The sequence below is a fragment of the Gorilla gorilla genome, chromosome 16, assembly GCF_029281585.2.
Source record: "Gorilla gorilla gorilla isolate KB3781 chromosome 16, NHGRI_mGorGor1-v2.1_pri, whole genome shotgun sequence".
NCBI classification, from domain to species: Eukaryota; Metazoa; Chordata; class Mammalia; order Primates; family Hominidae; genus Gorilla; species Gorilla gorilla.
In genome coordinates this window covers 41,024,381-41,044,840 of record NC_073240.2, presented here as the reverse complement: position 1 = coordinate 41,044,840, position 20,460 = coordinate 41,024,381, and the positions used below count along the sequence as shown (strand labels likewise).

The following is a 20,460-nucleotide window of genomic DNA, read 5'->3' as shown; positions in this document are numbered from 1 at the left end:
TCCATTCCACATCTTGACCCACTGGAAGGTCTTCAGGGGCATTAACAGGCCTGCAGCTGTCATCTCCTATGCTAACAATGCCTTCTGGAATTCCTCCTGAAGGACCTGCCCGAGGCTGTTTTACAGTACACTTTTTTGTTGTTGTTGTTGTAAGTAGAAGAAATACACTCTAAAATAATGATAGAAAGTATAGTATAGTAAATACATAAGCCAGTAACATAATTGTTACTTATCATTATCAGGTATTCTGTACTGTGCACACTTGTATGTGCCATACTTTTGTACGACTGGCATGCTGTAGGTCTGTTTACACAAGCGTCACCATAAGCACATAAGTAGTGCCCTGTGCTACCATGTTCTAATGGCTACAATGTCACTAAGCCATAGGAATTTGTAGCTCCATTATAATCTTATGGGACCACCATCATATATGTGGTCCATTGTTGAGTGAAACGTCATTATATGGTGCATGACTGCACAGAGAAGACAATGTCCAACCTAAAAGAATGAATGACTATTGTCATTTTAGGGATGTGGTAGTACTTGGTAGTCTAGGGGAGGTGAGCTTCTTGATCCCTTTGAATTACTTAAACCAAGGCTGATGAGGAGAAGGAGCAGGAGAGGGCAGGCGCATTTGTGTGCTGTAGGCCTTTTTCTACTCATGGGAGGCACAGAGGCCTACGCTGGCTGCCCATCTTGTCTGCAGGCAGGCCCAGGCTGGGGTCCTGCTGGGGCCTAGGCAGCCAGGCCTCCTGTGTGGGCTTGACCCACCAGGGAGAAGTCCCTACCAGTCTGTCTGGGGACGCTAGGGTGGGGCAGGGAGAGGTGCTAGGCAGGACCAGCCAGCTGCCAGTGCCCTGGTCCTCGCCCTCTGAGAGTGGAAGGGTGGGGGTGGCGGCCCGACGTTCCTGGCTGGGAGCCCAGAGGAGTCTTTTGTAATCACAACATGATCTCGTGTGCTGAGCAGCGAAGCCGGCAGGGAGAGGCCGGCAGAGGCCCGGCTCCGGTGGCTCCAGCTTTCCTCCCACTCTGGCTCCCCAGGGGCTGCTCTGGAATTCTCTCGGTGCCCGCCGTTGCCATGCACTCGGCTGTGAGTGGCAGTCTGCCTTTGGCAGGGGGCTTCTTGGGACTGGGAGGGGGCTGGGATACCAGGCAGCCACCCTCTGGGGGCAGCTGGGGACAGCTGGGGCTGGGAGGAAGAGGGCTGTGACTAGGGTCACAACAGAGACCCTGCATCCAGACAGAGAGGAACCTGGAATCTTGATGCAGAGACATGGCTTGCCCAGGGTGACTCCCGGGCTGGGGCCGCCAGGGGAGCTGGCTCTCTCCGCCCCGACTACCAGCAGCTTTCGGCCTGGAGAGGCTGGGCCCGTGGGAGCGGCTCTTTCCTCCAGGCTGGGCACAGGCCTAGGTGCGGGGTCCAGGGCCTGAGAGCCCAGGACGGAGCCAGGGCCTCTCCTTTTTCTCTGGTTGTGGAGCTGGGAGCCAAACAGCTCCCCCCTCGACCTCCCGAATCCCCTGGCAGCTTCCCAGTCACGGCAGGTTCCGCTGCCAGAGCCATTTATAACTCCCATTCCAGGCTCTGCTCGGCAGTGAAGCTCCCTGGAGAGCTGGGGGAGGGGCACCCCACTGCTGGGAGCTGAGGCTTGGGGTATGAGGCCCTGACCTGAGCCCCCTGAGGAGGCAGGGACAGGCAGACGGGCCTAGCTGGAATGGGGGCTTGGGGCCTTCTTTGGGCCATCTCCCTAAGCAATCCCCTTCCTTCCTGGGTGACCTTAGCTGTGGGTCTGGGATCTGTTCCTTGGGTGGTGAAAATGTGAAAGCTGGGGACTGGCGAGAGGGGGACCCGGAAGTCAGGAGCTTGGGTTCCCTGCCTCAGCAGGGAACTCCCAGAGCCGAGTCCCCCATGAGCAGGCAGGAGAAGGACGCAGAGCTGGATCGGAGGATAGTTGCCCTGCGCAAGAAGAACCAGGCCTTGCTCCGAAGGTACCAGGTGAGAGGGCTGCCACAGGGCCGGGAGGAACCACTTGGCTGCTGCTCCCTGTGCCCCACACGTGGTGGTCTCCCTGCAGGCTCAGCAATGCGCCTCTGGGGCTGGGGCCAGGGGTAGGGTGGGCATGGTCCCTCTTAGAGGCTTGGTGAGGGTCCTGGGGATGTGTGATGTGGCGCCTCTGCCCCCTGGTGTCCCACTGGTGTCTCTCTGTGTAGGCCTATCAGCATCTATGTCTCTGTGCACCTGGGGGGCCATGGCGTGTGCTGACCCCCGGCCCTCCCACAGGAGATCCAGGAGGACCGTCGGCAGGCAGAGCAGGGGGGGATGGCTGTGACCACACCAGCACTCCTCCAGCCTGATGGCCTCACCGTTACCATCAGCCAAGTTCCCGGTGTAAGCCTCACCCTGGGAGACAGGGCTCGTAGCAAGGAGGTGGAGGCCCAGACCATGTCGGGGAAAGACAGCTGCCTCTGTTCCCCTCTCCTACTAACTATTCTGGGGTGCACCTGCCAGCTCCCAACCTCCTGCAGTCGGACCACTGCTGTCCCCACCAAAGAGCCACAGCTGAAAGCCCCCCTACCCCCAGTAGATGCATCTTCATACCCTTTTCCAGTCCACAGCCCTGCGCCTATGCCACAAAGCACAGGCCACTCCTAAACCTCAAGCCCCAGGGGCTAAAACCCTGCAGGAAGTGGGGGACAGAGAAGTTGGGGCTGAATGCTAGGAGCAGTGTCTGAGGGACAGAGACCCATTGTCTGAGTGCTCTGGGTTTCCCAGCTCAGAGATGACGGGCCACTGTGGCATCTTGGGCCGCTGGGTGGCCCTGGGCCCTGGATAACCTCATGCCATTGGCATGTGAACACCCTGTGGGAGTCAGCTCTTCTGTGGGGAATGCAGGGAGGGCTGGGGTTGGAACCCAGGCCTGGGGAACCACCGAGAGGACCCAGCACCCAGGTCCTGCCCAGCACTGCCCATGTGGCCTGAGGGTCTTCGTTCTGCAGGAAAAGCGGGTGGTTAGCAGGAACTGGGCAAGGGGTACCTGTGGACCCAGAGTGACCAACGAGATGCTTGAGGATGAGGATGCTGAGGACCACGGGGGTACTTTCTGCTTAGGGGAGCTGGTGGAGCTGGCTGTGACCATGGAGAACAAAGCAGAGGTGAGCAGGGTGGGTGGGGAGTGCAGGCATCGGCGGGCAGCCTCTTCCTCCCTGGCTCTGCTGCACTGCCCATCTTCATCCTCCCCAGGCCAAACGGATTGTAAGTGAAAAGCCCACCAGAGCAAGGAACCAAGGCATAGAGGGGTCACCTGGAGGGCGTGTGACCCGAAGCCCCCCCACGCAGGTGGCCATCAGCTCAGATTCTGCACGGAAGGTGCGTCTTCAAGAGGGGATGGGGACATGGATCTGAAGGTCCTCACTTGGGGGAGGCAGAGAAGCTGAGTCAGATATGTCCCTCATTTGCGGGGACGTGGCCGAGGGAGCACATGCAGGAGTTCCTGCTCCTCCTCCCTTTCTCTGGCCAGTCTCTACTTTGGGTGGGCCTTGAAGTAGGAGACAGTTTAAGCCAAAGATGTGATCCAGCCCCCTCCCCTATTTAGCCCTGCTGATGGTGGCATGGGAGTGGGGGAGGGGGCAGGAGGATGGAGTTGACTGGCCAAGTGCCAGTTGTGACCTCTAGGTGGCAGCAGCCCCTAGTCCTTGCCCTTGCTCACAGCTTCCAGGGCCCCTCCCACTCCGGCCCGTCTGCATACCCCTGCAACACCCCTGTGGGTTGGTGCTACGGAGATCCTCCCCATTTTACACATGAGGAAATGAGACACAGAGAGGTTAAATTACTTGCGTAAAACACACAGCTAACAAGTGGATGGAAACCATTTCCACGGGAGAGCTGGAACAGACCTAATTTTTAGCTGTAGATGTGGAAACCTTGAGAGAGGAAGCGCCTGGAGTCTCCAAACCCCACCCCAAGCCTCTTCCTGCTTCTCCCCCTCACTCTGAGTGTCTTCTCCCTACAGGGTTCTTGGGAGCCCTGGAGCCAGCCGGTGGGGGAGCCCCCGGAGGCGGGCTGGGACTATGCCCAGTGGAAGCAGGAGCGGGAGCAGATCGACCTAGCCCGCCTCGCCCGGCACAGAGACGCACAGGGTGACTGGCGCCGCCCGTGGGACCTGGACAAGGCCAAGTCCACGTGGGTGGCTGGGTTGGGCAGGTTGCCTGTGGTGCGGGATGGAGCTGGCTGCGGGCGCTGCTGGGAGGGCTGCAGGGACCCTCCTCGGGGTTGAGAGGACCTTGCTGGGCATTCTGGTCGAGCCCAGGGTTCAAGGCTCTGGGTCTCCCATCTTTCTTGGGCCCACCATCTCCCTGCTGCCTTCAGTTCTGGGCCTGGGCTTTGGGGAGGGGGGTGTCAGGGTGGGGCCCGCGGCAGCTTCTGTGCACCAGCAACCCGACTCCCTCTGTCTACACAGGCTACAAGACTGCAGCCAGCTGAGGGGAGAAGGCCCGGCCAGGGCAGGCAGCAGAAGGGGTGAGCCCACACCTACCTCATCCCTCCCCTCCTTGGCTTTGTTCATCTTTCACCCCCTTGTCCTCTCTTTTCTCTGTCTCTTAGTCTCTTACTTATTTTCAGAGCTGAAAGGAAGCATTGGAGAACATCTTCCTTCCTCTCCCTCACTATCAGAGGAGGGCACCAAGACCTCCCATCCTCCCCTCTGAGCCCACAGCTCTTGTCCAGGTTCTGAGCAGAAGGCCCCAGAAGGAGGCTCAGTGGAAGCCGGCCCGGGGTCTCTTCGAGGTCCCTAATGGGTGAAAGTCCTGGTGGTCCTTCCCCAGACCTACTGTAGAAACAGCTCTGTGGAGTTCTGGTCCCCTTGTTTTATATATAAAGAAGCTGTGGCCTGAGAGTTGGGGCCAGACACCTAGCCATGGAGTGGCAAAGCTAGCACAGGACCCTATTCTCCTGACCCCCAGGCAAGGGCGCTTTTGGGGAGGCAAAACCCACGACTGGCCCCGAGGACTGACAGCTTCCTGAGGCTGGAAGAACTGGTGTTCCTGTTTTGGATCCTTTGTCACCTTTCCTCACTTCTTTTGTCCCCCGCAGGTCCCAGGAGCCACCGGAAACTACAGCCCCCACCATTGCTCCCTGATGGAAAAGGTGAGTTGGGGAGGAGGAGGGGCCAGGTCTCGTCAGCTAAAGATGGAGCCGGCTGCTATGGGCCTCTTCTCTCCTTGGCCGACCATCTCTTGCAGGTCGGGGCGGGCAAGCCAGCAGACCCTCGGTGGCACCAGCCACAGGCAGCAAAGCCCGGGGCAAGGAGAGGCTGACTGGCAGGGCCCGAAGGTAACAGGTGGCAGGGGACAAAATCAAGACGGGCATCTGGGTGTCCCAATTTCCTGGACCAGTACAGGCCCAGGTGCCAGCTCCATCCCTGGGGCCCCTGCCTCCTGGCTGACTGCTGCCTGGCGACAGGTTAATGAGATGCTGGGAGAGGCCAGTAGCAGAGGCTGCAGCGAGAGCCTGGTGCCCGGGTAGGCTGGTGGTAATTACAGCAGCTCCCTTCCCCTGGGAAGTGAGGTATGCCTTTCCCAGGCATTGCAGGCAGGGACATGCCTGGAGTCCCCACAGAACTCAAGGTGCTGCAAGTTTGGCCATAAACAGCAGCTGGGGACCCAGGATGGGCCCAGAGTGCATGGTATTCAGAGGAAATAGTTGGATTTAGGGAACAAGGTCAGGCTTGGTGGGGGAAGCATCCTGGAGCCACATTCTGGCTCTGATCCCAGTCTGAGACCCTTGGGCTTTGGCTTCTGCCAGGGGTTTCTTTGGCAAGGAGATGGAGGCCCAGAGGAGGTGGAGGCCCCTCCTCTCTGGTCCTGCCATGGCTGCTCCTCTCTGCTGAGGGCTGTGGGGCTCTAGGGAGAGTCTGGGTCACCCCTGGGATTTCTCCACTGCTCAATGTGAGGCCTAAACCATGGGGTCCTAGCTCAGCCTTCCTCACTGGCTCTCAACTCCACCCCACCCCTCTATTCAGGCAGGGGGACATGGCTCTGGAGTGAAGTGGGGTGGGGCGTGCCATGAGCTGTGTTTCTACAGGTGGGATATGAAGGAAGACAAGGAGGAGCTGGAAAGTCAGGAGGTAGGTACTTGGGTATAGGATGGGGCAGGCTGGGGACGCGAGCCCTGGATTCATCAGCCACCGGGGCTGTTCTCTTGTTTCAGGGAAGCCAAAGCACCAGAGAGACTCCCAGTGAGGAGGAGCAAGCCCAGAAGCAGAGCGGGATGGAGCAGGGCCGACTGGGGAGCGCCCCTGCAGCCAGCCCAGCCCTGGCATCCCCAGAGGGGCCAAAGGGGGAGTCAGTGGCTTCCACAGCCAGCTCAGTCCCCTGCTCTCCACAGGAGCCTGACTTGGCTCCTCTTGACCTCTCCCTAGGAGGGGCTGGCATCCCTGGGCCTGGGGAGAGCAGGTGTGTGCTCAGTCTGAGGCCTGGGGCCCAGGAGAGCCCTGTGTCTCGGCCAGAGGGCTCTGAGCAGCAGCCCCTGGGGTGGAACGATCACCAGGCTGAGCTGGAAGTCCAGACTTGCCCTGAGCCACAGAGAGGAGCAGGGCTCCCAGAGCCCAGGGAAGACAGGTCTGGCAAGGCTGGGGCCCAGCAGGGCCTGGCCCCGAGAAGCCGGCCCACGAGAGGAGGCAGCCAAAGGTCGAGAGGCACAGCAGGTGTGAGGCGCAGGACAGGGCGCCCCGGCCCGGCAGGAAGATGCTGAACACAGCTCCTGGGAGCTGGGGAGTCCCGGGGGAGAGGAAAAGGGAATCACTCTGTTAAAGGCCCTCCGCGTGATGGCCATGTGGTTGCTGGTGGCTTGCGCCATTGTCACTGAGCAGTGTGGCAAACTCTCCAGCACGGCGACCTTGTGAGGGCAAGGAGTGGACTCCCTGCACCTCACACGCTCATCTCTGTGCACATGGGTGTTTTCACACACGGGCACAGCCCCTGGTGTATTCCTGTACTGGTATCTGGCATCTGAGGCTGGTGCACCCTGACCTGGGCCTACTGCTGCCCAGGCCACAAGCCTTCTCCACTATGATGAGAGAACAAGGCTTGGTGGCATCCAGCACCTGGCTCTCCTGGCTCCCCGTCACCCCCCCAGGGCCTGGCCTCCCTCTCCAGCTGCAGGCTTTCACCTCTTGCCTGGGCTGGATTCCCCCAGTCCCAGATTCCCAGGATGCCCAACCAGGGGAATCCCAGTAACCATGTACCAGCCTCCTGCCTCTCCTGAGTGGTGGCTGAGGCCTGGAGGAGGAGAGGCCACACAGCTGGCAGGGTCTGGCCTGGGCAAAGAAGAGTAGAGCTCACGTCTTCTCGGTGAAAAGGAGGATCTCTGGAAAGTCCTCCTCTCTGAAATGGGTTGGGATGGGGAGGGACAACCTCCTCTTCCCACAGCAGGATGGGAGAGCTTACTCCCAGGCCCCCACACCCAGGTCAGACATCACGTGCACCCTGAATGTAGGCAAGGGCCTGGCCCTGCAGCCCAGGGTCATTTCCTGCTCTTTCCACTTCCTCTTTCCCCACCGTCCTGCACTAGCACCAGGGCCAGGCCAAGGCAAGAATCAGACACGGACTCCACAGACAGAGAAACAACTTCCAGCTAAGTATGACATCAGGACTTGTCTTTCCTACTAAGCCTCCATCCCCGCCCCTCCCCTGAGGCCCACGTCTGCTGAATTATCCGGACTCCGCACAAGCTGTGGCTTCCTCTCAGTTCAACAAACATTTCCTGAGCACCCACTACCAGTAATCCAGCCGGTAGGCGACGGAGACTGCCAGCAGGAGGGAGGGAAGAAAGCCAGTCATCCGGCAGATCTGGGCTGTTCTGGGCGGGAGCTGTTCTGGGCCACAGGTGCCCTACAGGGCTGGGGGCAGGATGGTGGTAGGAGCCCCAGGGGACCCTCCCACCTCTGCCTGGCAGAAGCAAGTACCCTTCTTTCTTGTTATGTGTGCCTTCTGCTCCTGAGCCCTAGTGTGGACCTCACCGCATGGTCCCCTCTGCCCCCTCCTTCTGGTCCTGCCATGGCTGCTGCTCTCTGCTGAAGGCTGTGGGGCTCTAGGGAGAGTCCAGATCACCCTGGGATTTCTCCACTGCTCAATGTGAGGCCTAAACTGTGGGGTCCCAGCTCAGCCTTCCTCACTGGCTCTCAACTCCACCCCACCCCTCTATTCAGGAAGGTGAGGGGCATCTCTTTAGCAGACCAGACTATTTTGAGAAGTGTCTCTCATACTTTAACTGAAGAGTCATGCAGATTCTAATGGTCTGGGGAGGGCCTGAGAGTTCGTCTTTTTCTTTTTTTTTTTTTTTTTTTAGTTAGAGTCCTGCTGTATCACCTAGGCTGGAGTGCAGTGGCACAATCATGGCTCACTGCAGCCTCGAACCCTCCAGGCTCAGGCGATCCTCTCACATCAACCTCTTGAGTAGCCGGGACTACAGGTGTGCCACCATGCCTGGCTAATTTTTGTATTTTTTGTAGAGGCAGGGTTTCACCATGTTGCCCAGGCTGGTCTGCAACTGCTGGGCTCAAGAGATCTGCTCGCCTTGGCCTCCTAAACTGCTGGGATTACAGGCATGAGCTACCACACCTGGCTGAGAATTCATATTTCTAAGAGGCTTCAGGTGAAGCCCATGCTGGTTCCTGGACCATGCTTTTGAATAGTTAAGGGTTTGGACTAGATTATATGAAGGGCTGGGGGTGAAGACAGACTCTAGACTCTAAAGATTGGTGGCTGGCTATGTAGGGGATGGGGGAGTGCTACCCCTGTCAGGTGGTGGGGGCTTCCTGGCTGCAGAGTTGGGTGGGAGACTTGGGGAAGATGCTTTGGAAGGCAGTGAGTGGGTGGTGTCAACTTCTAGTAGTGCAGTGGGAGAGCTGGTCAGGGATGGGATGGAGTGAAGGGGGCAGAGGCATTTGGTGTGGGGTTGATCAGAGGAATTTTGGAAAGGCTTGGAAACATTCCTATGTATGTGAGACACACCTATGCCAGGGCAAAGACTCCAAGCTCAAGTTTTTCTCTTGCCTTCTAGTCACAAGAACATGGCTTTGGAGTGTGACACTGGCCTAGGAATCTATGACTCCTAAAGGACGGGGCTAGGGGTAGAGGAGGTTCAGGCAAAGCCCTTAGATTTTGGAGACATCAGGCAGATGTCTCCAAAAATGATTGTGATCAAGAATCTGAATTATAAGATTCACAATCTGCTCCCCAACCCAGTGCTGCCAACTGTACAGCTGCGCCTCCACGAAGGGGCATATGCCAGGCTCGTCTGACCCTGGAATGAGGATGCAGGAAGCAGGCAGAGCTCCGGTTCAGCCCTCACAATGGGACTGAAGCAGGAGAGAAGGCTGGGCAGAAGGGCTGTGGGGAAGTAGGGCTTGTCTCCTGGAGTGACATCCAGAAGGATGTCAGGAGGAGGGATATCACAGGAGTTACAGACATTGGAGGGAACAGAGACTGGCACAGGACCTCTTCATTGCAGGAAGATGGTAGTGTAGGCAGGTAACATTGAGCTCTTTTCAAAAAAGGAGAGCTCTTCTTCAAGATAAGGAAGTGGTAGTTACGGTGGTAACCCCCGGCTATCAGTCCGGATGGTTGCCACCCCTCCTGCTGTAGGATGGAAGCAGCCATGGAGCAGGAGGGAGGCGCAATAAGACACCCCTCCACAGAGCTTGGCATCATGGGAAGCTGGTTCTACCTCTTCCTGGCTCCTTTGTTTAAAGGCCTGGCTGGGAGCCTTCCTTTTGGGTGCCTTTCTCTTCTCCAACCAACAGAAAAGACTGCTCTTCAAAGGTGAAGGGTCTTCATGAAACACAGCTGCCAGGAGCCCAGGCACAGGGCTGGGGGCCTGGAAAAAGGAGGGCACACAGGAGGAGGGAGGAGCCGGTAGGGAGATGCTGGCTTTACCTAAGGTCTCGAAACAAGGAGGGCAGAATAGGCAGAGGCCTCTCCATCCCAGGCCCATTTTTGACAGATGGCGGGACGGAAATGCAATAGACCAGCCTGCAAGAAAGACATGTGTTTTGATGACAGGCAGTGTGGCCGGGTGGAACAAGCACAGGCCTTGGAATCCAATGGACTGAATCAGAACCCTAGGCCTGCCATCTGTCAGCCGGGTGACCTGGGTCAATTTTAGCCTCTAAAAGCCTCAGTCTCCTTATCTGCAAAATGAGGCTTGTGATACCTGTTTTGAAGGGTTGCTGAGAAAATTAAAGATAAGGGTATCCAAAATAGTCTACGGCCATACCACCCTGAACGCACCTAATCTCGTAAGCTAAGCAGGGTCAGGCCTGGTTAGTACCTGGATGGGGAGAGTATGGAAAATATACCTGCCCGCAGTTGGAGTTGGACTCTGTCTTAGCAGTAGCGTGGCACACAGAAGGCACTCAGTAAATATGTGTTGAATAAATGAAGTAGCGATTTGGTGTGATCTCTGTCTACTTTGTTTTCTATCTTTTCCTTACCTTCTCTTCTAGCCTCATCTTTGCTGGGGGGGCGGGGGGTGGGGGCACTCAATGCACTTTCAGAGAAACAAGGAACGGTCTGTAAAGATTATCCGGCCCACCAGGTGAGCTTCCTTCAGTCCCATGGGGGTCCAGTGGAGTCTCAGCCTCGAGCAGTGCCCCTGCTTTACCAAGGAGTGTTCTTTGACCTCCCCTACTGGCTCCATCACACTTACCCCCCTTCACCCTGCACGCTGCGCTTGCAGCTCACAGGGGTTCCTCCTCTCTTCTGTCTACCTCAATAGCAATCTCACACTCACACCACAGTTTTCTGCTTATTTTCCCCAGAAACAAACCCCCTTGAGGAGTTTGCTCTGTGTGTCCCAGAGTTGTTTTGTCACCCAAAGGAGCAGCATGACTAGCGTTTGCTATGGTCAAGGGACAGGAACTGGGGATCCTTGGAAGCAGGAGAGTTTAGCTTATCTAACAAGGCACAAGTTTGGAAGGTTGCACCACAGTCACCTCCAGCCCCGACCCTGTCAGGGACAAGAACAAGAGGAAAAGATCGCACTCACCCCCCAAAACAAGAAGGAACTGTCAAAAATCCTAATACTGCCACATTTTCTTATTTTAGGGACTAAATCAAGGGGAGGGGCCGAGGGAATAGAAGAACTAGACACCATGTCACTTCCATCTCGAGTCACTTATCCATGTCCACACACCCCACACACATCTCTGAGCAAGGGTTATCAGGGCTCTTGAGGAAGGGTTGACAGGGGTTGACCACAACCCCACCAAAGGGGGAGAACTCAAGGCTGGGAGAGGGAAGGAGAGCAGCCAGCAGAAAGCATGGACTGCAGCTGCTTTCTCTCAAGTCTGCTGGGCCTTACGTCACGGCTGCTCATTAAGCACCCACTTGACGCCGGGGAAGTGAAATAGCACAGACCTGGCACCAGAAAGAACAAATGTGGCACCCACTGCTCCTTTTAAGGACTGGCTCAGGAAGCAGCAGGCCTCAGGGCAGGAGGTGAGGCAAACACAGCAGTACCTTCGCGGGAGAGGGAGGGGACTCGTTCAGGGCTGCCTCCTTTTTAACAAGCTCTCCAGGGCAAGTTCTGTGGCAACTGTCAAAAATAATGGACAATGCAGCCTTTTTCCCTTTTCTTACAAGCACTAGGGACACTGTTTCCTCTTCCCCCAGCAGGACTGCTGGCTTTAACCAAGAGAAAGGGTCAAAAGGCACCTCGATGACCATCTGTCAAAACAGAAATACCCTACCCCTAAGTTACAGCATCAGAGGAAAAGGGTGGGCCAGTGGTTCTGACTTCAGTGTGCATCAGCATCACCTGGAAGGCTGGTTAAAACAGAATGCTGGGCTTTGCTTTCTGAATTTCTTCTTCAGTTGGTCTGGGATGCGGCCTAAGCTGTCATTGTTCTAACACATTCCCGGGTGACGCTGATGCTGCTAGTCTAGACACTGGTGTAATGTTTACCACCTACCCCTTCACATTTCTTTCTGTGCATCATATTGCCCAAGGGACAGACATTCCCTTGAAAATATATTACTTCATGTGTACACGTTGTACTTTTACTCCCAAGATCTCAAAGCCCTTTCATATCTATAACCTCCATTTGCTCTCAGGAATTCCCATTTGGTTAGCAGAAAAGAGAGAGGTCAAGGGCCTTAACTAACGCCATTGTTGAGTCCCCAGGCTTCCCATCTTCCAGTTCAGGGGTCCCTCCCAAGAACACACAGTCTCCCTGCCCAGGGCCTTGTGATGCCGTGAGCTGTCTATACCTCTAAGCCTGACTGCTGTGACTCTACACCATCCAGGATACCAGCAAGGAGCTGAGGGAGCAGGTGGGCCTCCAGGACACAAGTGTGGGGAGACCTCAACTAATGACTCTGAACACTGAGGTAGCAAAGAAAGGTATATGTATGTCAAAGGAAATCCTTGGTAATCAATGCAATTGCTTTTTTTTGGACAAGTTGGTTTTTGGAGTTTTGAGGGTCACTTAGCACACTGTAGACACAAAATAAAGACCCAAACTAAACTAAAGTTATTGAATTAAAGGTAATGGTTCGTGGAAAATATCCCTAAGGATATTGGCTAAAATCTTATTGCTATTTAACTGATAAGCTATTGCAAAAACAGAATACTGAAGTTAAGAAAACAGGATAGTTTGACAAGGGGAGACTTGCGGGCATGACTGTAAATTCCTTGAGAGTGATTTTCTGGTCCTTTAGTGGTAGCTTAACAAATGTTTATAGAATTGAATGGGGCACAGGATCCAGTGAGGAGCACTGATCAGGTGGCTCCCATGCTGGGTATTTCTGCATTTAGGGTGGAAAGCCTGGTAGAGTCTAGGTGAGTGGTAAAGAGAAGTTTGTTTGCTTTTTCAATTAGCTACTGAAGGGGACAAAAAGCATAACAGAGGCTTTCTGGCAGCAGAAAACCACAGGCTATGTCAGCAAGTAAAACAGAGGTAACCAAAAAACTGTCGACAGAGCAGGTATTTTTATAGCTTAACATGAGGCTGCAGGGCTGGGACCCAGGAGACAATGAATGGATCACATATCCTACGGTGTGTCCGTTAAGCACCATACGGAATACCACTGTGGACTTCCGGCACCCGGAAAGAACAGGAAGGCCAAGGCCGAGTCCTTCAACTTGGAAATAAGAAAACTGAGGCCAGAGAGATCAGTGCAGCTATGATTTGCAGGGGTTTTCTTTAGCAACCCACCTCCTTGAACCAGATTATGGGCTGTGGATACGGGTATGCAAGTAGATTACGACAGGGATACCACAATGACACTAAGGCTGATTCCATCAGCACCCAGCACCCATTGGGTGCTGATCAACTCAGAGATCAACAAATTCTGAGTACCCACTGCCAGGCACTGAGTGAGTACTGGTCATGAGAAACAGGCAAAGCCACTGCAGTTTCTCCTTCCACTGAGGGAGATGGAAAACGAAAAGTATAGCTGTGGCCCTTTTGTTACTGAACTGAAATTCCAGAAATACCTCCATTCTCTGTAGACAGGAAAGAGAGGACAATTATTACCCCTTTTACATAGCTGTGGTAGTCCTAAAGCTTGTGACCTGACCTTTCAGCTCTCCTTAAAGAAACATGTAGAAACAAGTAGATGCTATGCATTCAGCATTTCAAGACAGGATATAAATACTCCACGAAAGAACACGCTATCTCAGAATTCCCCAGTGAAAACTGAAAAACAAGGTAGACAGAAAAGCTTCCAAAACATGGTCTCATACCATGTGGAAATCTAGGGCTGTTAGGAAGAGAAATATTTCTTATGCTTAAAACCTCGGAGAAACACTTCATTGTACCTTAACATTAATGGGGAAAGTGAAGATACCCTCACAAACTCAGCCTAATGGGTTCCTTCCCTGATCCTCCACCCCCCAAAACTTCACTTTCAAAACAGGCTTATCTCTTTCTTCAAGTTCAGGCTGTCAGGGAATAAATGAATGCACACCGTTAACTTCTAATATCAGCAAACACCTAGAAAGGGTCCTGGTAGTCCCGGTGCAAAGCCTTTGAAGGAAAGTAACCCCCTTTGCACAGATCTCTCCTTCCTGGCTTAAAACTTGATGGACAATTTTGCAGCTGATTTCTAACCCTTGGAAATAAAGCTATTCAGACCACTGCTCCTCAGCCAACCAGGCCCTGTCTCGTCGGCTAGCAGGCTCCCACTGTACATATTGCTGTATGTGCCCAACATGTGAAGCCGCCGTGGGCAGCTGTAGAAGCCACATGTCACTGTCTGCAAAAAGGAGGGGCCGACCAAAAGAGCCTTGGAAACTCTTTCACTCCCCTTCTGCTCTGCCTTACCAAGCCCTCTCTCAGAAAGCCATTGTGTAGGCTGAAGAGGGAAATAAAAGAAGGGCGGACTTTTTCCATGCCTCCCTGCAGACTACAAGGTAATGTAAAAGAACAGTAGCTACCCCCCAACAGCTCTGCTGAAGTGCAGGCCTCAGGGGGCCCCACCAACACTGGCTTCTCACTCCGGATTTGTACCGGGCAGCATTGTCTAATAATGAGCTGAGCTCAATTGCTTACCATGTATTTTGCAGCATAACTAATCCCTTATATTTGTGCCTTTCACCCACACGTCTTTTTTGTTTGCTTGAAGGGAAGAAAAAAACCTCACCTTTGAAGCAACCTAAACCTCTCAGCCATTTGGCTCTCTTACCTCCTCCATGGTAGACAAAGCTCTGACCAAGCACCACAGATGTACACTTGCCTTTCTGGTGTTAGCACTTCTTGAGTTATCTAGAGGCCAATGGTTGAAAGGTGAGGACAGTGATGCTATCAGGCAGCTTATCCTCACCTCAGTGCTTAGCCAGCTAAATGTTTGCAGTAAATCTTAATATTCATGCTTACTGGTCCCTTAGCTTTGTCAGCTAGGCATCTGCTCTGGTAAAGCACAACTTTTTCTCAGCCTGTTTAAGGTTGGCAAAAGGTGGCTGAGCTAGAGATCACTGTTCTTCCACCCCAGGATTGCTTCCCGACTAAGATGGATTCTGCCACCCTTCGCTAATCAATTCATTCAAGCCATCAGGCACTGAGAACAGCAGGGCAATTGCTTTTTCCTCCTCAACCTATTCATCACCATCCATCCATCACACCTCAGACCACTTACTCTTCCAACCTCTACTCCGTCCCCACGAAGCACAGTAAGAGAAATGATCAACTTACACAGGCTTAGGCAGAGTTCTTAGGATGTATTTTTGTTCACCTGAAAAATAAAACTTTTTAAAAATATACAGGACTTTTTGAGTACAGGTATATCTTAAATGGCTGAATTATAAATAATGTCTCTGGTCATGTTCACAGCTAGGGCTGGAGCAAATGTCCCAATTCCAGTGAAGGCTTTGGAGAGTCAGGAGGCCAGCAGCTGGACCTATGAGTGGCCTCTCTAGACTCTCTGATCCATCCCAAAGAGGATTTAAACAGTCCAGAAAGCAGGGATCAGGAAGAGGACAGGGAAGTGGACTCCCAGATGTTCTACAAGTTCAAAGGATTCTTGGAATAAGAGATCAATTTACAAATTATTAAAATATAGGACTAAAAATTCACACAGTAAATATAAATTACAGGCTATTATTGAAGTTGTAAAGTGGCATTTTATGTTTCTTCCCCATCTCACACCAAAAATGTAAAGGCCTCATAGGCTTCCCAATGACTGAAGTCCTAGTCAGCTGCTAAGAAATCTGCTCTAGCCAAGAGACCCTGGAGGTGTTACCAGCCTGCTGGTAGGCTGTGACAGCTCAGTTGCTATTATCGTGCCCACAACAGGACATGGCTTAAAGCAAGGCTGTTGTCCTGTAAACTTGGATCAGAGCTAACTAGAGTATAGGCCAGAAAACTGGAGAGACAAACTGTTTCAGGACTCAGGTGGGTAAGTTGTCTTTAAAAAAGAAAATAGTGCCTCATTTCCCAAAAAGGAAACACTAAGGGGTTTGATATCTCATCACTACCCACACTCAATTGCCTAAAAGCAAGTGGCAGAAGGAAATGGAATCCAAATTGAGGAAGTCTAGTTCTTGCTACCCCAGAGCTACACGTATGTCATTTCTCTTGATGTTTCTCATCTCCTTTATACAATTACAGGCTGCATTTAAGTAGGGCTTATCGGGAAAAGTAAAGACAGCCAATTCAACCTTCCCTCGGCTGGTCTATTAGCTGGCTCTCAAAGCACACTCCTGAATGTGAAGCCCACCTTACAGCCTTTCTGATTCTGTAGAATAACTCAAAACCAGAGGATGTGTAATCAAAGCTCTGGTGTCACAACAGATTTCATCCCAAATCGCCGGGCTTTGTCACTACAGGCTCAGGAAAGAGAGAAGGCAAAAGTGATTGCCGGAACAAGACAACATTTTGAGGAGCAGGAAAAAAAAGATAAAAACACTTGCCACTCTACTTACAAAAGCTTGCTCTTCCTAAAAGAATTCTGTGAGGGGAAGGCCAGGATTGAAGCACAGCAGCATTGCTCTTTCCCTTCCTTCCTCCCTGGCCCATATCCAGATACTGAGGGCTGCAACAAGAAGCCTCTTTGGTGGGGGCACTAGGATGGAAAGAAGAGGGGATGAGTACATTCCCCACCCTCCCTAAATTGTTTCTACTTCTCCTAAGGCTTTCCACAGCCATGTCAACAGTCTAAGAATGATTATACTCTTATGTGAAAGAACGTCATAAACTTATATTTCAGAAATAGGAGGGGAACAGGAGAAAGTGAGTGATTTAAGAAGCCGTGTTTGTGCCCTTCTGGCCAGGTGTACTTTTTGGGGGACAGCAAATAGCCCTTGCTTGACCCCTTCAGTCAGTAGCTACCCAGGGTGTGGGAGGATATACATAGAATTCTATGTGATTATAGCTTCTAGTGCATATGTCAACAACTATATACAGGGATCTAGAAATTTAATGCATCTCTGGCCACTGCAACTAGGTTGACGTACCTGAGCTCCACTACTTTTGGTGCCCTCCTTTCGAGAGCTTCAGCTTACTTAAAAAGAGCCCCTACAGCTCCATCCTTCCCCTGAGTCTTGGGGGAAAGCCCCAGTCACCCCTGCATGTAGGATACACCAGAGCGAGCGGCGCAGAAGGGTTTGGTGCCGGGATCTCCCCACCCCTCCCCCCATCCCCCTACGGCTCAGGGCCCTGGTGCAGCACGGTCCTGGGCAGCAAACCCCCAGCCCCCCGGCGAATCGTGGTCCCTTGGCTGAAGATCTGGCTGCGGGCCTCCCGCTCCGGGGCCAGCCGGCGATGGTGGGAGTGTGAGGGGCGTTCACTCTCGTGGGGGTCACTCCCGCGGGCTCTCCACCCCATCCTGCTGCGAAGTCCTGCCTCTGGGCTTGGGGAGAATGGTTCCCGGCGGCCCCCAGCGCGGAGGGCTTCAACGACTCCCGGGCGCCGCCGCCGTTTCCTCTTCGTCCTCGTCTGGCCCCCGAGGCCGCTCGAGCGGCCCGGCCGGGGGGCTGTCCGCAGGGGGCTCCGGAGGCGCCGGTCGCGCCTCCTGCAGTGGGTGAACGTCGCGCGGCGCCTCGCGGCGGGACGACCCAGTGGTGTTGGGCCCCGCCGCCGCCGCCCCCGAAGTCCCAGACGGGCCAGTGGCGTTGGAGCCGCCGGGGGGCGGGCCAGCGGCTCCCCCCGAGGTCCCGGCGCCCACCGGCTGCCAGATGAGGCTGTAGTAGACGGCGAGCACGATGGCGGCCAGCGACACGGAGAGCACGTAGGCGAACACGGTGGCGAGCCGGACCCACTTCTTGTTGGTCTTGGCCGCCATCTTCGCCTTCTTGTCCCCGGTGTAGGTGGCCGGCTTGCCCCGCTCGGCCGGGGCCGCGTCGCGCTCCTTCATGGGGGGGCCCCGGCCTTTGCCCCGGTGCTCCACGGCCCCGGCTGGAGGGGGCCTGGCGGCCTGCAAGGACTGGGCAGGGGGCGGCCCGGCGCCCTCGGTTCCCGGCGGCTCCGCGCTCCGCCGCTGCTCCTCACGCCGCCCGCCCGCAGCCCGCCACCGCGTTGCTGCAGCCGCCGCCGGGGCCTGGACCAGTCACCGCCGCCAGCGCCGCCGCCGCCGCCGGCCCGTCAGCTGCTTCCCCGCCGCCGCCACAGCCACAGCCGCCACAGCCGCCACAGCCGCCCGGCTCCGCGTCCCCATCCGCCGCCACGCCGCCGCGCGCTCCGCCGCCCCCTGCCCGGCCGCCGGCCGCCTGGTCTCCAGTGGCCGCGCGGACCGCGCGCTCCGCTCCAGCCCGGCTCCCCCGCCTCGCGCGCCGGCAACAGGGGGCGGGGAGAGCGCTGCTGGGGGCTGCCCCTTAAAAGGGCGACGCCGGGGTCCGGAAGTGCCGCGAGGGGAGGCGGCGGCTGCCGGGAGCCGCGAGCCCCGCCGGGACGCCCCGTTAAGAGAGAGTTAAGGGAGGCTGGCTCTTAAACGGGCGACGTCGCCGCGACCCCTGGTGGGCTGGCGCGGCGTAGACTGGAGCCCCGGGCACTTCTTTAAAAGGGGGAACGGCGTTGTGCGAGGCGGAGTGCGGAGATAGAAGGGGGCGGTCGGAGCGCGAGCTGTCAACTCTGGCGCCTCCCCGCTCCGCCCCGAGGCTCCGAAGTGACAGGTGGAATAGCAGCCCGGGCTTCGGACTCCAGGCCTTGGTTTATCCTCTGGGAGGGGACGGTAAGAGGGATAGGGAAGATACCACGTTCCAGCTCTCAGCTTGCGCCCCGCTCCACGTACCCCCTGGGCGGGTCTCCCAGGCCCATTCACAGCTAAAGAACCTGGTTGACGCCAGGGGTAGGCGGTTCTGGCACCTGGAGCGCTCACTGGGGCCGCAGCTGGTTGTGTTCCTTCTACCCAGTCCAGGCTGGGCTTCGGAGCTCTACTGAAGTCGTCGCAATTCCGTACCCCAGCCCGCCTCACCCCGCCAACCCTGAGCCTCCGGGGCAGAGCCACGGACTGAGCTGTTCTCCAGACTCGCTTGCCACCTTAGTCCCAAAGTTCGCCGCAGGTCGCTGGTCCTGCTTTTTGGGTCTTCCAATTCCTGGTTTTGGCCTGGATTTGGACCCAAGGAGCTGCACTGAACCTGAGGAGTTTAACTCTCAGGACTCCTAGAGCGTTTTCACTCTCAGATCCCCTCCAGACCTCAAGGCTTGGGCGGTTGTCCCCTCCTCACTTTCCCATGTGAGGTTTGTCTTCTTTGGCTCCAGGCCAGGCGCCAGGCAGTGGGCTCTGTGCCTGGTCTTTGGACCCCCTAGGTGCTAACAACCCTTCATGCTCAGACTCTCCCTTGCGGCTTTACTTGTGCCCTCCCCCTCCTTCCGCTCTCTGCTCTCCCTGCCTTCTCTCCTCCCCATTCCCTCTCTATAAGGCTTTCCAGAATTCTGGTTCCCTTCTCCTTGGATGCTACTTCCTGTGTTCCCAGAACTGGGCATATGGACTGCCTGGGTGTCTGAATGAGTGAGGGAGACTTGTCTGGGCGTGTGTTGGGGAAGAGGACTGTGGTTCTGATGGGGTTCTGTGGGTGAACCCTCCCTCAAGCCCCTGCAAGTGTGAGCCTGACCTGGCTTCTACCCTGTGGGGCAGGATCCCCTCTGCCCTTCTCACTTCCCCCCCTCCTCCAGGAATCTTTGGCTTCCAGAGGACCCCCCTACACACACACACACACACACACACACACACACACACACACACACACACACACACACACACACACACGAGGAAGCCCTCCCAAAACTGCTGCCTTGCCACCTCAGCAGCACAGAAGTCAAGTGGCTACCAGAACTGAGTGTGCTAGTGGACTGCTGGAACCACAGGCCTCTAACCCAGCCTCAGTCTCAGTCCTGATCCAGGCCCAGGTGTGGGGCTGCCACTAGTAATGGCTAGCCAGATGCTATTTCAAGGAAAAAGCTGTTTTTTTACTTTCTGAGAAATTTCAAGGATATTGGTAGTGTGGAGTGTTTATGGCCTTTTGTGGGCTGATGGGGAAGAAATAACTCACTCCTCCACCCTGCTCCTAGGTCAGCCAGGGCAGCCTGTTGACTTAAAATTCCTGAATTGTCGCCGGGTGCGGTGGCTCACGCCTGTAATCCCAGCTTTGGGAGGCCGAGGCGGGCGGATCACGAGTTCAGGAGATTGAGACCATCCTGGCTAACATGGTGAAACCCCGTCTCTACTAAAAATACAAAAAAATTAGCCGGGCGTGTTGGCAGGTGCCTGTAGTCCCAGCTACTCGTAGTCCCAGCTACTCGGGAGGCTGAGGCAGGAGAATGGCGTGAACCCGGGAGGCGGAGCTTGCAGTGAGCCAAGATGGCGCCACTGCACTCCAGCCTGGGCAACAGAGCCAGACTCCGTCTCAAAAAAAAAAAAAAAAATTCTTGAATTGTCTCTGGAAGTTGTCCTCTCTTCTCTCCCCTGCTCTAGGGCCTTCCTGGCAGGACATATCATACAACTATTCCATGATGAATTATTCTTAAAGAT

The 20,460-nt window shown here is 55.2% G+C and overlaps 2 protein-coding genes across 6 annotated transcripts; one reads left to right on the top strand and one right to left on the bottom strand.

Moving 5' to 3' along the window:
• The first annotated feature begins 940 nt into the window (after nucleotides 1-940).
• CCDC9B (coiled-coil domain containing 9B) lies at nucleotides 941-10,453 on the top strand. Of its 5 annotated transcripts, none has more exons than XM_004055975.5 (11): nucleotides 941-1,090; nucleotides 1,883-1,993; nucleotides 2,279-2,386; nucleotides 2,995-3,150; nucleotides 3,239-3,364; nucleotides 4,008-4,177; nucleotides 4,455-4,513; nucleotides 5,087-5,140; nucleotides 5,236-5,326; nucleotides 6,077-6,119; nucleotides 6,203-10,453. In XM_004055975.5, the coding sequence occupies exons 1-11, from the start codon at nucleotides 947-949 to the stop codon at nucleotides 6,743-6,745; spliced, it is 1,605 nt and encodes a 534-aa protein (XP_004056023.4). In that variant the 5' UTR covers nucleotides 941-946; the 3' UTR covers nucleotides 6,746-10,453. The 5 variants fall into 5 exon arrangements, with proteins under 5 accessions (XP_004056023.4, XP_018866852.4, XP_063554540.1 ...); XM_019011307.4 differs by having other exon boundaries at nucleotides 943-1,090; nucleotides 1,880-1,993; XM_063698470.1 differs by having other exon boundaries at nucleotides 970-1,090; nucleotides 1,883-1,986.
• Nucleotides 10,454-15,194: 4,741 nt separating this feature from the next.
• On the bottom strand, nucleotides 15,195-18,420 carry INAFM2 (InaF motif containing 2). Its single transcript, XM_055363373.2, has one exon. The coding sequence runs from the start codon at nucleotides 17,845-17,847 to the stop codon at nucleotides 17,386-17,388; it is 462 nt and encodes a 153-aa protein (XP_055219348.1). The 5' UTR covers nucleotides 17,848-18,420; the 3' UTR covers nucleotides 15,195-17,385.
• Between the last annotated feature and the right edge of the window lie 2,040 nt (nucleotides 18,421-20,460).